We start from the raw sequence: 17,355 nt of genomic DNA, 5'->3' as shown, positions 1-17,355 counted from the left end.
AATTCTTTCTAACCCTCTCTTTATTAGTCCTGTTTGATTTCATTCCTTTAGCATGAGCTAAACGACCCGCTGAGTCGGTGACAAAAGTTGAGACATTTGCTCAAATTTACCCATCAAAGAACTACAACCGGCAGCAACCTCCTGCTCATAAGCCTGCAAAAGCTGATGGCCCTCCCTCCACGCCCCGGAACCTATACCAGCCCGGCCCAAGGCCCCCGACCCGACCCCGACCCCGACTCCAACCCCTACACACAGCCGCTGAACCTGGACGCTCAGGAGCTCAACGCCACCTCGTGGCCGGCCGCCGCTAGGCCCTGCGCCAGCCACCCCGCGCCCCGGCGGGGTCCTTCGGGCGCTCTGCCGGGCAGCCCTTTTCGGGGTCCTTGGCGCGGTTGCGTAGCAGCTGCAGGGACGCTGCACAGCGGAAGCCGACGGCGGTGCTGCGTGAGCTGGGCTGGCGGGTGGGACCGGCGTGGCTACGGGTCCGCAGGGCGGTGGCGTCCCTGGTGTCTCCAGCCGTTTCCCTGGTCGCACGTGAGGAAGGCCTCCCAGGGGTGCCTAGGCCTGTGGGACCCGCCCCTCGGAGGCGGAGGGAGGGCCTGGGAAGGGTTCTCTCAGCCGAGCGTTGAGTGCCCAGAAGTGTTTGTCGAAGGCAGGAGAGCGTGTCCCCTACATCTCGAGGACACATCAGCCATTGAAGGTCTTCGAGCTCACAGTCAGGTTAGGTTTGGCTTTCGTAGAGGTCGCTGCGCCACAGAGTGGAAGTGGAAGGAGAGAACCCTTACCATGCTCACCAAGCATCTGCCACTTCCCAGGCACTGCACTAACGGCTGAGAGTACTGCAGTGAGCAAGGCTCAGTTCCTGCTTATGCAAAGACATTACAGTCAACTCCTGTGCACACCTCTGAACTCAGTGCGAGGTCTGCCCAGTAAGTAAGTGCGTATTAGTGCTGTTAGGTCATCATCAGAGTACCATTTCTGTGTGCCTAGCTAGTTCAGGATCTTAGGAATGTTTGCAGTGCCACATTTAGGTGTGAGGGGAGTAGAACAGGCTAGAGCTGATGTTATACATAGGCGTTGGCACTGGATGGTGGAGGTGTCTTGTATATATGGGAATGTGAAGAGCAGCAGTTGTGATGGGCAGGATTATAGTACTTGCATTAACATGTAACTTGCCTGCAGGCCTTTCATTTCCTATTTAAGGTCTGATGGTCAATTACATGTCTGAGTCTGGCACTAAGGGAAGCATTCTTCATGTAGTTACTATTTAAGAGGTGCTTGAAATTACTAGAGGTTTAAAAACTATCTCCTTTAGAAGAGGGTTTGGGAAATATCCATGTTGAGGCGAGAGAGGCAGCTGCTGAATGCAACAGGATGGAAGATTAGTGGGAGGTGAGAGGTGAGAGGGCAGATAGTCAGGAATGTGGGTTAGGCATCTTTGGCTATGTAGTATATGTTATTTGGTGATGAGAACTCAGATTGTTTTTGCCATACAACGTCTTGTATGTATCATGTGGCATGGGTACTGTTTTTTGTCACTGTTTGACAAGTAAGAAAACCCATATGTTGAACTTGTAAAGTTTTAGCATGGCAGGTGGGAAGTGTGGTCTGAGCTTAATTGCACTAGGAAGATAACATAGAATCTTACGAGACAAGGTTACAACCCTGAGGCCAAGCATGTGGCAGTTACATCAGTGGTAAAGGGAGAAAGATGTGTGTCCTTGGGCTCCTTTCTCCCATCCAGGAGGAAGAAACAGATTGGTTGAGGGTAGTTCTTATCTCTAATAGCAACCTCTTTTTGACTTTCCCAGACACTGACAAGATCATCTAGCTGGGCCTCTACAACTGAGAGCCTATGGCAGGGGACAGAACCAAACTATGTGAGCTGGACCAAGAGAAATACGATGCTGATGACAACGTGAAGATCATCTGCTTAGGGGACAGTGCAGTGGGCAAGTCCAAGTATGTTGGGAGATTACGGAAAAACGACCAGGCCCAGAATGGATCTGGGTTGTTAGAAAAGTCCTCCACAGTGGCTTCTATGGGCTGGTGAGGGAGCGGTCTTGGCTGGAACACAGGTTTACATGGAGGAACAAGGAAGCCACCTCAGCAGATATGTGTGTTGAGGGAGTGGGGGGGTAAGTCAAAAAGACAGAGGAAATTTGGGTATTTCCACAAGTCCTGATTGTAGGTGTAGAGCAGGTTACCCTAGAGACTACTGACGTGATCCAGGGTGAGGATGTGAAAACTGGGGAACTTCTGTATGTGGCATGTGGGCTGAGGGACTGTGGGCCTGAGACAGTGGGACTGGAAAGAAGAAAGTGACAGATTGGTTAAAGGTGGTAAAGATGCTTTCTTGGAGCAACTCCTGAGGCTGAGAAGTATGGATAGCAATCACAATCAATTTACTCTATTGACTTCAGTACCTACCTGATCCACTGTGGAACCTTCTGCCTAGAGAAGTGAGGAGAGGCTCTGCAGTGAGTGCTGGCTGCTTGTCCTCATGAGATGTGCCACTTCTCATCTTTTTGGGACTGGTGAGGGCACTTGCCTATTGTGCCTTCTCAGGATAAGGTAGCATTGTCCCTGCTTAGATGTCCCAGAAGCTCCCAGCCTACCTCACTTTCTGCCTTGGACTCAGGTAGCTGTGAATAGTTTGGTAGGGGCTTTGCTGTTTGTAGGCCATCTTGATGAATTCATGTTCCCTCTCTTCTCCACTCGATCCTCACACTGCAGCTCTACTTTGGTAATTTTATGGTTGCTCTGACCTCCTTAACAATGTCCTACACGACAAAAGTGAGGTGGGTTGCAGTTTAGGAAAGTCATTCAATAAGTAACAGTCCCTTTATGCCCACTGGAGTCTAGAACTGACAAAAGAGAACATGATTAGAAGGCAGGTGGGGGAGTAAATTGTCAGCTTAATAACCGATAGACATTTGGGGGAACATAACCTGGTGTGAGATCCAGTGAGGGCTGCCTACTAAGTCAGTGATACCCAGCCCCCATGTTCAACTCCATCCTCACTTAAAATAGTACCAGTAAGAGTCTAAGTAGGGCTGGGGTTGTGGCTCACTGGTAGAGTGCTTGCCTGGCACATGTGAGGCACTGGCTTTGATCCTCAGCACCATACATAAATAAATAAAATAACAGTCCATTGACAACTAAAAAATATTTTTTTAAAAAAGAGTCTAAGTAATTAACAGGACATCAAAGATTACCATAGCACTAATTTCTGTAAGGTTTAGAACACACGCTAGCCCCCTTTCCCTAGCAATATCTCAGGTAAAATGTTCCACAGGTAGAGACCAGGATGGCAACAGTATATCTGAAGAAAGGTGGGTAGGTAAGAAAAATCTTGGTTCAGTTTCAATGGGACTCAGAAACTCTATGCAAGTTTTTAAGTATCTCTAAACCAGGAGAAACTCTCTTTAAGAAACTAATTAATGGGCTAGGGTTATGGCTCAGTGGCAGAGTGTTTGCTTTGCATGTGTGAGGCACTGAGTTTGATACTCAGCACCACATATAAATAAAAAAACAAAGATCCATCAACAACTAAAAAGAAATTTTTTTAAAAGAAGCTAATTAATGCCCATGTTCCTCATATCTGGGGGCATCTATCTATGCACAGCCTCAGTTCCAGGGGGTAGTTTTGAAACTATAATGCCTTCTTGAAGTTTAGAGATTTACACTGCTGGCAGCACAGATCAACAAGCCTTCTTAAAGTGTCCTTTTTCCCTCATGTGGCATATTTACTATTCTAGATGCCATTTTCCCTATGAGCACCCCAGGACTCCACTGAGTGTGGGCTCTAATGATGTGGCTCCCACCCCCCAGGCATCCTGGGACCTGGTGCTGCCTCCTGGAAAGGCGTTCCCTTCATTCCTGAGTGTGCCAGCTTTCTGCGTCAGAGACTGTTAAGAGAAGATATCCTGACAATACTTGAGCTAGCCAGCTCAAGAGGTCTTGCGTGGACCCCTTTCACTGTCCAAATGCTCAGCACTAGTCAGACCTGCTCCATATATAAGAACCTCCTTTCCCACTTATCACGGCACCTGGCTGAGTTCACTTAACATAATGCTTTCAAGGTTCATCCATGACGTAGACTATTCCTTTTATGGCAATAGTATTCCATTCTATCTACACGCCAACCTGTTTATCTGTTCCTCCTGAAAGGCTCATGAGTTCTTTGTACCTTTTGGATATTCACAATGTCTGTTGGACTCCCTGCAGTCAGGTTTCTGGTATACAACTGGGAGTGAGAGTGCTGTGTCACAAGGTGACTCTGTGTTTAATGTTATGAGGAACTGCCAGTTTGTCCTCCACACTAGCTGCATCATGTCACACTCCCACTGACAGTGCACGGAGGTTCTGATTTCTCCACGGCCTTACCCACCTTCTTTTCCATTTCTGTGATATTAGTCATTCATCTCATTGTGGTTTTGATTTGCATTTCCCAGGACTAATGAAGCTGAGCATCCTTTGGTGTGCTTATTGATCCTTTGTGTATTTACTTTAGGGAAATAGCCCATATTTACGTTGGGTTGTTTGGGGGTTTTGTGATGTTATAGGATGTCTTTAATATATTCTGCTTACTAAACTCCTATCAAATATATGATTTACAAATATTTCTCTCATTCTTTGGGTTGTCTTTTTACTTTCTTGATAGTTTCCTTTGATGCACCAGAGTTTTTAAAAATTTTTATTAGTTATTGATGAACCTTTATTTATTTGTTTATATGTGGTGCTGAGAATCGAATCCAGTGCCTCACACATGCTAGGCAAGCGCGCTACCACTGAGCCACAACCCCAGCCCAAGTTTTTAAATTTTATGATTCTAATTTACCCATTTTTTTCTTTTTTGAGTTTTTGGTGTCATAATAAGAAATCATTCCAAATCCATGGACATGAAGATTTTTCCCTGTATTTTCTCCTAAGAGTTTAATAGTTTTACATTTCGGGTCTTTTTGTTAAGTTTTGTTAAGTTTTGCTTGTGGTATGGTATAAGGGTCTGCATTCTTTGTTTTGCTTATTTTTGAGCACCATTTATTGAAGAGACTGTCCTTTCCCCACTGGATGTCTTGGCATCCTTGTCAAAAATCGATTGACCACACGTCAGAGGTTTTATTTCTAGGTTCTATTTTGTTCCATTGGCCTACACATCTACACTGCACTTTTGATTACTACACATTTGTAGTTTAGGTGTGAAATCGGGAAATGTCAGTCCTCTAACTCTGTTTTCCTTTTTCAAGGTTGCTTTGGCTACTTGGAATCCCTTAGATTTCCATGTGAGTTTAGGATCTATTTTCTGTTCTACAAAAGAAAAAAGACATTTTGATTTTGAAAGAGATTGCATTGGATGTGTAAATTGCTTTGAGTGGTATTATCTACCAAACAGTAAGTCTCCAAGTTCACGAATACAGATGTTTTTCCATTTACTTAGGTCTGGTTTGATTTTTCCGCAACATTTTGTAGTTTTCAATGTTGCAAGTCTTATTCTCCTTGATTAAATTTATTTCTAAGTATTTTTTTTCCATGGAATTATAAAAGGAATTATTTTCATTTCTTTCCCTGTCATTCATTGCAAGTGAATAGAAGTATAATTGCTTTTTGTGTGTCAATTTTATATTTTTCACCTTTGCTGAATTTTTTATTATTATTATTACATATAACAGGTTTTCGGGTGTCTTTAATTGTATTTCTGCCTTTCTATTTTGGAAGAGTTTTGCTTCTTTTTCTTGCACAGGTATGCTGGCTGGAGTTCCCAGTACAGTGCTGAATAGAAGCATGAAGCAGGTGTCCTGGCCTTGTTCCTGATCTTGGGGAAAAGCTTAACAGTGTCCCACCATTGAGTGTGATGTCAGCTATGAGCTTTTCATATATGGCTTTACCCTGCTGAGGAATTAGACTGAAGTAAACAAAAGAATAGAAGAACTAAAATTAAAAAATAGAGAAAAAAAATCAATTAAACTGAAAGTTGATTCTTTAGCTAGACTGACTAGGAAAAAAGAGGAAAGACAAATGTAGCTGAGGACATGAGTATTCACTTTACAGAAATGAAAATAATGTATCTCCCTCCCTCCCTCCCTCCCCCTGCTTTCAAATTTTTTTTATTTTTTTTATTTTTCTGTGTCTCTAGAGTTTAGGAGCTGACTAAGCTGTGTCCTGTTGTGGCTTTCTTTGGATTTATTTTGTTTGACATATGCTCAGCCTCTTGACTCCATAGATTTATGTCTTTTGCCAAATTTAGGAATATTTTTAAATGATTTCTTAGTTATAGGAGGTCACAATGACCTAATTTATGTTTTTCATGCAGTGCTGAGGATCCAACCTAGTGCCTCCCCGGTGCTAAGCAAGAGCCCTACCACTGGTGCATAACCCCTGCCCGAAATTCAGGAGTTTTTAAAATGTCATTTCTTCTGTTTTCCAGTCTGGTCTCCTTTTTCCTTTCCTTTGGAGGTCTCAGTGACAAACATCATTTTTTGTTCACAGCTCCCCTAAGACCTGTTCCTTTTTCCACTCTACTTTTTCACTATTGTCCATTTCGAGGGATTTTTTTTTTTCTGTGTTCTAAAGTTTTGTTTTGTTTTGTTGTAGTTGGACAGAATGCCTTTATTTTATTTGTTTTTACTTTTATGGGGTTTTAAAGATTGAAACTAGTTCACACATGCTAGGCAAACATTCTACCATTGAGCCACAACCCTAGCCCCAGTAATTCTTTTGACATAAGTTATTTATAAGTGGTCTTAAATGTTTGATTATCTTTCAATTCTAACATACAGAAATGGTTAATTTTTTTAAAAAATGGTTGTGTTAATTGTGATATAATCTTGATTATATCTTTTGGGGAAGGGTGGCTTGCTTTTTTTTTTTTTTTTTTTTTTTCAGTTGGTGGTCAGTTATGTGAAAGCCAGAAAAGGATTCAGAGATTGGGGATCTGTATTAAGCTTATTGACTGTGCCCACCACATTCACGTGTTCGGAGGGTGCCTGAGCCCTACTGCACCTCTGCTCTTCCCTAAACATTGGGGATACAGCAGCAAGATACAAACTTGAGAACTACTCTGGTCCGTAATCCATTCTGATTGAGGGGAATAAAATCACTAGCACCTCAGCTGCTGTTATGTACAAGGCAGAAAGGGAGGAAGGGATACCTAGCACCTCAGCTGCTGTTATGTACAAGGCAGAAAGGGAGGAAGGGATACCTAGCACCTCAGCTGCTGTTATGTACAAGGCAGAGAGGGAGGAAGGGATACCTAGCACCTCAGCTGCTGTTATGTACAAGGCAGAAAGGGAGGAAGGGTACAAAATGTATCAGACAAAGTCCTCAGGGTCAGTCTCACTGCTTGAGTGACGTTCGAGCACAGTCCTTAGGACCTCCCGAATCTTGGGGAAGTGGCTTTTGAGTGGAGGGTACAGTCTTCCTGGCCTCAGTTTCCCTATACGTAAAACAGTGTGCTGGAGTAGAAAACATGGATCTGAGAGCTTCACATGGACTGGTCTTATACTTATAGTGACAGAAGTCCTTATTGGGAACTTCACCTAGAAACCATGTGGGTGGAAGTTAGCAGGAGAGGGGAAGCCACATGTAGTTTTCAGGTTGTCAGCCTGGGGGTAATAAAGTAGGGACAAGAAAAGGACACTGCCTGATGACTGCCTTAAATACTCTCTTACAGACTCATGGAGAGATTTCTCATGAATGGATTGTATCCTTCAAGTCTGGAGATGCCCCTTGTTCCTGCGACTCTTCCCACTCTGATGCATCTCAACCTCCTCCACCAGGGAAGAGTGGTGGGCAAATGAATGCCAGGCTTTTTCTCGTTGCCAGCTCACCGGGTAACCTGCATGCCCTCACATGATAGGTGCATTCGGGTTTGGAACTTGCTCATATTTGGCTTTATTTTGTATTACGAAGGCAGAAAGAATGGCTGACAACACCTGATATGGATCAAATGCTTGGGTTCAGATCCTTCTTGGGCAGGTCCCTTAACCTCTGACCTGAGAGATCAGGCCCCATAATAAGTCTCTGATGGGAATGAACTTTGTAGAATATAAGCTTCTGTCTTCCCCCACTTCCCATGAATTGTTGCATTGTTTATTTTGGAATGAGGCCCTCCCTGTAACGCCCAGGTGAGCCCACTCAGAACCAAGAGTGAGAAGACCTCCAGAGCCTGTTGCTCCCTGACCTGGCACTGTGTAGCCGAAGGCAGTTGCTCTGGAATCTTAGTTTTTGGTCCACCTCATAGCAAGTGCTCCTCTACACCCAGCCTAACATCCAGCATCTTTGTGCTTCAGGAGGCATTATGCCCAAGGCTTTTTGTTAGGGTTTCACACGTAGGCAAACATCAATTTATAAACAGCTTATCAGCTGTCTGATTTGTGGGCACTTTTTTCCATGGAACAGCCATGTTGCTGCCTAGGGCTAGGGTTTCCTTTCTAGGCTACAAGGGTTCTGTCCATGCAGAAGGCATCCACAGTTGCATTTTTCAGCTCCATGGTGCCACTTATGTCAACTTCTCTGATATCCTGGCCCAGGCTTACTTCAGAACTAGATGGCCAGAGCACACTCCCAATCCCTGCTGTCCTCACCCTTCCATTGGACCATGTGCCAGTGAGAGCCTCATTCTCCATCTCCAAAATTCATTCATTTAAAATATAAGTGACCAAAAAGAAAAGAAGGGAGAGGGCCCATTCCATCACCCCAAACACCAAATACCTCCCTCCCTCCCTGCCCCTTCTTTAGCTCCCATTATTCATCTTTGCTCCTTAACCTGAGTGCAGCCAGCCACAGCAGCTGTCCACATATGCTCTGACTCTGTACAAGCACACGGCCACCGTGGATGGCAAGACCATTCTCGTGGGTGAGCAGCATAGGCCCAGGCCAACTGAGCCTCAAGGGGAAGGAAGTGGGAGAGGAAGAGAGGTTTGAGGAGGTCCGTGGAGGGATTCAGGGAGGGAGGAGGAACACACAGGGACACACTGCCTCTAACCCCACATCAGGCCAGAAGCAGCATACACAGGAAGGTTCAGAAAGGTGAACGTTGGGATTCTGTGCCTGCCAAAGGAAAGAGGAACACAGAGGCCTTGACAAGGCAGTAGCTTTCCTCATTCAGGGTTTCTCCTTCAGCCAGTGTGAAAAAATAGCAAAGGTGGCCTGAGCATCCTCTCCCATGTGAAGTTTGACCTTCCATGAGGTCTTGGCCTCTTCCTGGGCCAGGCCACTCATCCTGCCTGACTGTTCACCACCTGTGTTCATGGCACTGGAATTTGACACTTTGGAGGACCCTGCATCTTGAATGTGGGGATGAGGGGCACCTATTCCTCTTCTGGGTCTTCCTGTCTGCATTATCCCTCTTCTGGGCCCCTGGCCCTGTGTCCCCTCAACACACACACCAGTGTACACATACCTCTCAGCACACCCAGTACGTGTCCTGAGGACACATGGAACTGTCTGAAGTTTCTTCCTTCCCCCGTGCCCCCCATGCACTTGTACACGACACTCGCCACATGTGTTGGGTTTCTGCGAACAGATACCTGTGCAGAAATGTTTGGGGCGTGGGGGGTCTGCTCTCCAGCCCCATCAGGCAGTCAGAGCTGTGTTCATGTTACAGACTTTTGGGACACAGCAGGCCAGGAGCGCTTCCAGAGCATGCATGCCTCCTACTACCACAAGGCCCACGCCTGCATCATGGTATGAGACCAGCCGGGGAGTAGACAAGGCACTGGGCAGCTCTGAGGGGTAAGGGAACGAGGGGCTCAGCAGTCCTGGGCCCTCCTAACCAAGCTGGTTCCTGTGGGAGAGGGATCAGAACCTCCCAGATGCTTCAAAGCACACATGCTTCCCGGAGTTTCCAAGTGTGAATATGCCAGGTAAGCTTGCCTCAGGTGGGAATGGGTAGAGGAAAGGTGAAGAACTTTCATTCCAGGGTGAGCGACACCCTCAGGGCTCCAGTAGCAGGTCTGACAGAGACGGGGCCACAGCCCTCTCTGGTGAAGCACATTCCCTCAGAGAAGCTCCCAGTGACCTTTCCCTCTCCAACCAGCCCTGGCTTGTTCCCAGTGTCCTGCTCTGCTGTCTGGGTCATTCAGGGTCGCATCCAGTGGCCAGAGTAGAGTGAACTCCACGGGGCACCCAAAGCAGCATGGAAGGACTAGTGAAAGGGGCCGTGAGCACCTGTGTCCTCCAGGAGTGCCTGCCTGGGAACCCTGGCTCCTTCTCGGGTCACCATTCTTAAAAGCTAAAAAGGAGTGTGTTTTTATTTTGGGCCACTTATAAGTTTTTTCATATTAGTTGTCTATAACACATGAAGTAATAGAGTGGTTTGGGTTTGTTTGTTTGGTTTTTTTTGTACTGGGAATCAAACCCAGGGGCTTGAGCATACTAAGCACGCCTTTTTTTTTTTTTTTTTTGTACGAGGGATTGAACCCAGGGGCACTTTGCTACTGAGCTACATCCCCAGCCTATTTATTTATTTATTTATTATACAAGGTCTCACTAGATTGCTGAGGCTGGCTTTGAACTTGCGATCCTCCTGCCTCAGCCTCCCGAGCCACGGGGATTACAAGTGTGTACCACAGCACCCAACTAAGCACATACCTAAACTCTACCACTAAGCCTCATTCCCAGCCCAATTGACTGGTTTTACACAAAATGAAAACTTGGGTGACATAAAACATCAGTTTTATACTGGGTCAAGAACCAATAATGTTCGGGGTCTCAGCTGAGAAGACCCCCCCCCCAGCACCTCCACACACACTGGCAGCCAGCTGGGCCACCAGCAGGTGCTGCTCCATGTGACTCCCAACACTTCCTTGGTGTGGGCTGATGTGGGCTTGCTCACAAAGTCACCCCAACACTGAGCACCCAAGGGGAGCCTGTTGAGAGTTATATCGCTGCAGTGGCCTCACCCTGCAGACCCTGTGCCTCGCTCTGGCTGCAGCCTCTCTGGTTAGAGCACTTGGGTGATAAGTTGCTACCACTATTGGTATCTGAAATCTGCCCTCCTCCCATAGCTCTTTGTACCACCAGCCTTCCAGCCCTGCCTTCTACTTAGTGGCTACCTGTAGTATGCACAGACTCACTCTAAGCCTGAGTGGCTGTCACTTACCCATAAGGAGCAGCAACAGAGGACACGCAGAAGGAGTTGGTCACCCTCCCTCTCCCCTTCAGCTCCTCCCCAGTTCACAGCCACCCCTGATGTTGTCATTAGAGGGTCTCTTTCCCCTGTGCACCCACTTCTGGCACGTGGGCTCTGTGCTGTGCACATGCAGGTGCCAGTGGGCAAAGACCCAAGTGCTGATGCAGGAGCCTAGCAGCTGGCCACACTGTGGTGAGAACAGAGGAGTCTCCTCTCCTGCCCTCTGGTAAGAAAGGGCTTGTCACCAGACTCCTCCTGCAGTGCCTTAGGTACAGGACCTTTGAGGATTTCCTAGAGTTTTAATCCTGATGACTAATGGTACTAAACAAGAATGGTGCGGTAAAGCAGACAGGAGCCAAAGTCTGTCTCTCAAGAACCCAGAAGTTTACTTCTAGCTATTGAGAGCCACAAACAAGTCAAGATGGCGCCTGGCACTTTGCCAGGAGGAGTGATTTGAGAAGTAACACCAGCGAGACATTAAGATGATGTTAATTGAGTTAAGCTGTGTATAATTATTAAGATGATAGAGATTCCTTATTGGCTAATTGCTGTATCTGGATGATGTTAATTGAAACAAGCTGTGTATAGTCAGTCACGTGTATATATACCTCTGCTGTCCTACAATAAGGCGGCTCCCGCTGTATCAACCTTCACAAGTTGCTTGTCACTCCTCCCCGGTTATTTTGCCCAGCCGGACTGCGGCACCTAGCCATCTCAGTTTCAGTCCTCTCACTTCTCTCTCTGAAAGTAGCCTTCTGCTGTGGCACATCATTGGCTCCTCTCAGACCCTCTTCCAAGGGTGTTGGCCTGGGCTCCCACTCTGTGGCACATGCTCACACTTGACTGACTGGGTATTTTGAGTCACCTAGGTGGAGTGCAGAGATGTCGACATACCAGAACTGTCTTCTGTATCTTTTGCAGGTGTTTGATGTGCAGAGGAAAGTCACCTATAAAAACCTGAGTACCTGGTATGCAGAGCTTCGGGAATTCAGGCCAGAGATCCCATGCATCGTGGTGGCCAACAAAATTGATGGTGGGCCATCCCTGCACCTGGGTGACAGAGATGCATGGGACCCATCTCCATGTTTTCTCCCCTCTCCTGGGGCAGGCAGCTGTCAGCAGTTTGTCCTCCCTTCCCAGTAAGGATGTCAGCTGAGCCATCCTTGCCCTCTTCCTAAGATACAGAGGATACCACCCTGATCATCTCTGCCCCACTTTGTGGCACAGGGCCCCCACTGACCCTCCAGTCCCCTCTCCTTTCCCCTGAACAGACAGGCCAATGCCCTACTTCTCTCTGCAGCAGATATAAATGTGACCCAAAAAAGCTTCAATTTTGCCAGGAAGTTCTCTCTGCCCCTGTACTTTGTCTCGGCTGCTGATGGTACCAATGTCGTGAAGGTAATGGGAGTCTACCAAAGCAATTCAATGACGGTGGCAGTCATAGGGAGGCTGGGAAGGAAAGGGATGAGAGGACAGGGCCAGTGAGTGTGCACATGTGACAGGGAAGGGAGGATGTGACGGCCTGGGCTTGATGAGGCACAAATGCATTGGCCTTGCATGGGTTGGGGTTAGGTGAATTTGAGGATGAGTTGGCCGATTGTAGGGTTGGGTTGATGGCCTTCCTGCCCACTGCCACACTTTGTTTCCATCTCCATCCCCTCCAGCTCTTCAATGATGCAATTCGATTAGCTGTGTCTTACAAACAGAATTCCCAGGACTTCATGGACGAGGTTTTGCAGGAGCTTGAGGTAGGTCAGGCCAAGTTTTGAGTGGGATAGACAAAGCAGGCCTTCTTTCAAAGATGTGGAATATAGCACAATATAGTGGCTTTTGATTGTCTTTAAATGTATCAGAACCACAGCTGGGCAAATGCAGGGCCAGGCCTCACCTGTGACCTTGTTCACAGAACTTCAAGTTGGAGCAGAAAGAGGAGGATGCACCCGACCAAGACCAGAGCAGCAGGATCGAAAGTCCATCCCCCTCCTGATCAGAGGGCTGCCTCTCATGGCTGACTTGGGGATGTATGGGGGGAGCCTTTGGGAATACCCCTCCAGCTCTGAATAGAAAATCTCCTGGCCACCCCTGCTCAGCCTCCCATAAACTCGCCCTATGATATAGGAGGAGATTAGCAATAGCATCCTGGACAGGTATGAGGTCCCCCAGACCTGCTTGCAACAGAATTAGGGATTGGTGTCTTTCGTACCTCCCATCCCACCCTGAGCTGGCCAGTGGAAGGAACCAGAAAACATAATTGTGTGTCTCTTCACAGTAAACACACATTAGGTGGTTCTTGTTTTTTGTTTTTTTCTTCCCCAAATTGACCTCAGGGAATGTACCTTGCATTTCTTACAAGAGAATGATTGCTATTCCCTGATTACCCCAGGCCCCCACTGCAGAATGTGTAAGGCCTTGTCCTTTCTCCCCTCTAGTCTCCTCAGTCAACTTTTTAACAGATGTTTGACAGCTATTCATTCCAAGTTTTTGAGCACCTGAAAATTTCAGGTCAGGCCAACATCACAGGAACAGGTTTTCCATTAAAATTAAATAATAGCAGGTAACAAGTCTAGCCATACTTGGTCATATAAATACACAAAGGAAAGTAAACAGTACTGGCTGTAAACAGCCAGACCATGAGAATACCTATTTTGATTATAAGAAAGCAACTTTCAGAACTGCTCCCTTTGAAGCCTCTATCAGCTTGGGAGTTATTCCTTCATTTCTCTAGGACAAATGAGATCTTGTGCCTCCCAGGGATGGCCAAGGACTGCAGAGGAAGAGCTGTTCAGCTGCCTTTGAGCCATACCCATGTCCAAGGCTTGCTAGTGTGCTTTTAGGATCATCTTGGGCATCATTTGCATTGGGGTCCTTAATTTATTGTCTGTATTATTTCTGTTTTTACATTAAAGATTGATGTATAAAAAAAAGTATACATGTGTGCTTTGTGGATCTGAGCAAAAAGACAAAACATATTATCAACCAATGAATGAGGGGAGTCTGCCTTGGTCTGCCAGGGGGGAACCCGTGTCAACTTCTCACCAACTGTAAAGGAAACCATTTCAGTGGAATGCGGTATTTTAAAAAGAATAGGTATTGATTTGGGAGCTTGAGAATAAACATGTTTCCCCTTTAAGTAATTTGTACATGTTCAACTTAGATTTCAACTGCTCAGGAGTTTTCATGAGGTGGAATTTTTTTATTATTTAGTTATTATAAATGACTAATAATTTGAGGGCGGGTTCGTTTTTCGCTGTGCTGGGGAACAAATTCAGGGCTATAAACTTCTTGTTGAGGTAGACTTTACACACAAAATTGATTCACTATCAATATTGACTTTATGAAGCTGCTTTGTATCAGGCTTTCCAGAAGCAGACCCTGGGAAGGCAATTGTTCAGTGGCTCACTAGGGCGATTCTCTCAGAAACAAGGGAGAGGACTGGGGAGGTTGGGAGGCAAGGAGCTGAGCAAGGTTGTGGTCTCAGCTGGAGGCCGACTTCAGCCCTCCTCCCATCTGTGAGGTGGAAGGGGCCGCTTGCAGTCTCCAGGGCAAGTGGTTCCTGTTTGAGTTAGGGCCCACTCTGGGGAGAGGGCAGCTGTGGGTCTTATCCCTCAATGCCGAGTACCCATCCTCAGCCACCACCCTCTGTTGCTTCTCAGGCAGTTCATCTCATCCAGGCCCAGCTTCCCCAACATTCCGACCAGTCCTAACTTCTGGGAAGAGTCGGAGGGAAACCAGAGCCCTGCTGCTGCAGTTGGACCCTCTTGAAGAGAGCAACATCCTCTCCTTTTCCACCACCACCCTCTGGCTAGCACTTCTGCCAGTCTAGGTGGTTTGCCTTGTATGGATCCTGCTCCTCTTGACTGGGGGCCTAAGCCATTTTGAGGCAGTAGTTGCACTTAGAGCTGGATGTGTGAGTACCAAGGTCGCAGGGTCACATGAGTACAAGTGCATGCTCTCTGCCTCCATTATATAGCAACATCCTTCCTCCGGGTGAAGATTGGTGACCTCCTTCCAGAACACTGACTCCTTTCTCTGCTTGCCGGGTCCCGAGCACGTTCAGTGTTGAGGAAGCAGCGCTGGCTTTATATTGTGACACTCTTACTCTGTCACTTGATGGAAATCACCTCCCTACCAAGACCTCCACTCAGTGCCTACAGTTTCAGACCAGAGCCACAGATTCCCTGGGTGTGTCATTAAGAGATGGTGAGCAGGGCACTCCCATCTCCATCCCTGGCTACTAGATACAGGACACGAAATCCTACACAGATGGTTGAGTTGCATACCACATTCTGAAGGGCCTGTTGTGGTTAGAATAGAAGATGTCCCCAAAGCTCGTGTGAGAGAAAATGCAAGAATGGATTAGGAGCACCTTAACCTAATCTGCCCTTAACCTAATCAGTGGATTAACTGGGTGGTAACTGCAGGCAGGTAGGTGTGACTGAAGGAGGTGGATCACTGGGAGGATGCCTTTAGGGTATATATTTTGTCCCTGGTGAGAGAGCTCTCTCTGCTTCCTAATTGCCATGTCCTGAACTGGTTTCCTCTATCATGCCCTTCTGCCTCGATATTCTGCCTCCTCTCAGGCCAAGAGTAATGCAATTGGCCATCTATGGGCTGACTCCTCTGAAATAGTAGGCCCAAATAAACTTTCCCTCCTCTAAAATTGTTGTCAGGTCTTTTGGTCATAATGGCAAAAAAGCTGACTAAAACATTTTGTATTTACTTATTTATCAATTCACAGGTAATTTTATATATTTACAGTTCTGCAGACTATTGTGCACCTGACCTCTTTGGTCTGGCTCTTCTCAGGCCCCCTAACAACCAGCTGAGCCTAAAAATCTAGGAATACCCTAACTCAAGCCACTTCCCTCTACACAGTGCATGGCCTCTTGCATTGCCAAAAGCTCTGACTATTGGGAAGATTTCCCCTTACCATCATCTTTCAGAATCATCATCCTGAAGGGCGCAGCAGTCCATTTGTGGCAGTTACATACTGAGCTAACAGACCAGTAAATCTCTAAATTTTACCAATGTGGCAGGCTCCAGAATGTTTGTGGGGCTTACCTTCCACCCTCTGGAGTACACACAGCTTATCAAGGCATCTGGAATAATTAGATCCCCAGGCCCAATTATGCAGCTATCAATATAGTGAATGGAAATGATGTTCTATGGGAGATCAAGGTGGTCCAGTTACCTTCAGAGTGTGTTATAAAAGAGTAGCAGAATTATCATAGTCTTGGGCAGAGCCAAGAACATGCACAGTTATACAGCTCTTGATCCTAAGTGAATGCAACCGCTTGTCCTTTCTGGAAAATAATGCATTTTGGGGGAGCAATAATCACAGTCCATATTTCCAAGTTTCTGTTATTCCACTCCAGTAAAGACACCAAATCCTGCACAACAGCTGTAATGAGGCTACTTCTTTGTTAAGTTTTAGGGAGTCTACTCTCATCCTCTATGAGCCAACCACTTCTTGTAGGGGTCAAATTAAATGAATAAATTATATATATATAATCCTACTACCCATAAATCGTTTTTAAATAATTCACATAAAATTTAAAAATTCACATAGCATTAAATCAAAAGTTCCATGCATATAACACAGTCACAATATTGTATAACCATCACCTCTAATTCCAAAATATTTCCATCACTTCAAAATGAACACCTAATTATTTAATCTGTGTTCTGTCTCTGTGGATTTGTATATTCTGGGTATTTCATATAAAATGGATCACACAATGTGTGACTTTTCGTACACATAGCACACTGCTTTCAAGATTCACCCACATAACATGTTCTTCCTTCCTTTTTGTGTCTGGTTCATATCCTATCATATAACAATGTGTTATAGGATTTATCTATTCATCTGTTGGTGGACACTTGAGCTGTTTCCAATCTTTATCTACTAAAAATAGTGGTGCTAAGAACACCCATGAACATGTACTTGCATGGGTACCAGAATTCAGTCTTAGTCTACTCATTCTATTTCAACAAGTATCACAAACTGGTGGCTAACAATAGAGACTTACTCTTCTCACAGTTCTGGAGGCTGAGAAGTCTTGAGATCAAGGTACACAAGGTAGGTGTCATTCTGAGGCCTCTTCTCCTGGCTGGTAGCACCCCTGTGTGCTCATGATCTCTCTTCCTCTCTTCAGAAGGCCACACATTCTGTTGGGTCAGGACCACCTATGGTCTCATTACCCTTATTGCCTCTGAAAGGC

At 46.1% G+C, this 17,355-nt stretch overlaps 1 protein-coding gene across 12 annotated transcripts; it reads left to right on the top strand.

Moving 5' to 3' along the window:
• Nucleotides 1–374: 374 nt before the first annotated feature.
• Rabl2b (RAB, member of RAS oncogene family like 2B) lies at nucleotides 375–14,009 on the top strand. 12 transcript variants are annotated; one of them, XM_076853418.2, is made up of 10 exons: nucleotides 385–444; nucleotides 816–933; nucleotides 1,812–1,962; nucleotides 7,673–7,702; nucleotides 8,778–8,857; nucleotides 9,608–9,687; nucleotides 12,056–12,167; nucleotides 12,435–12,532; nucleotides 12,799–12,882; nucleotides 13,041–14,009. In XM_076853418.2, exons 3-10 carry the CDS (start codon nucleotides 1,856–1,858, stop codon nucleotides 13,119–13,121), a joined length of 672 nt encoding a protein of 223 aa, XP_076709533.1. In that variant the 5' UTR covers nucleotides 385–444; nucleotides 816–933; nucleotides 1,812–1,855; the 3' UTR covers nucleotides 13,122–14,009. The 12 variants fall into 12 exon arrangements, with proteins under 12 accessions (XP_076709538.1, XP_076709533.1, XP_076709532.1 ...); XM_076853417.2 differs by having other exon boundaries at nucleotides 403–534; XM_076853416.2 differs by having other exon boundaries at nucleotides 403–554.
• The last annotated feature ends 3,346 nt before the right edge of the window (nucleotides 14,010–17,355 follow it).

This window comes from Callospermophilus lateralis, chromosome 4 (genome assembly GCF_048772815.1).
Source record: "Callospermophilus lateralis isolate mCalLat2 chromosome 4, mCalLat2.hap1, whole genome shotgun sequence".
Classification (NCBI taxonomy): domain Eukaryota; kingdom Metazoa; phylum Chordata; class Mammalia; order Rodentia; family Sciuridae; genus Callospermophilus; species Callospermophilus lateralis.
The sequence above is the reverse complement of the archived record's forward strand: the minus strand, read 5'-3'. Positions and strand labels throughout refer to the sequence as shown.

Bases quoted from the DNA above. Each gene is read 5' to 3' on its own strand.
- Rabl2b (XM_076853423.2), top strand. From the start codon at position 1,856: ATGGCAGGGGACAGAACCAAACTATGTGAGCTGGACCAAGAGAAATAC. The intron at 8,858-9,607 runs GTGAGCAGCATA...TTCATGTTACAG, and splicing joins TGGCAAGACCATTCTCGTGG to ACTTTTGGGACACAGCAGGC. The intron at 12,533-12,798 runs GTAATGGGAGTC...CATCCCCTCCAG, and splicing joins ATGGTACCAATGTCGTGAAG to CTCTTCAATGATGCAATTCG.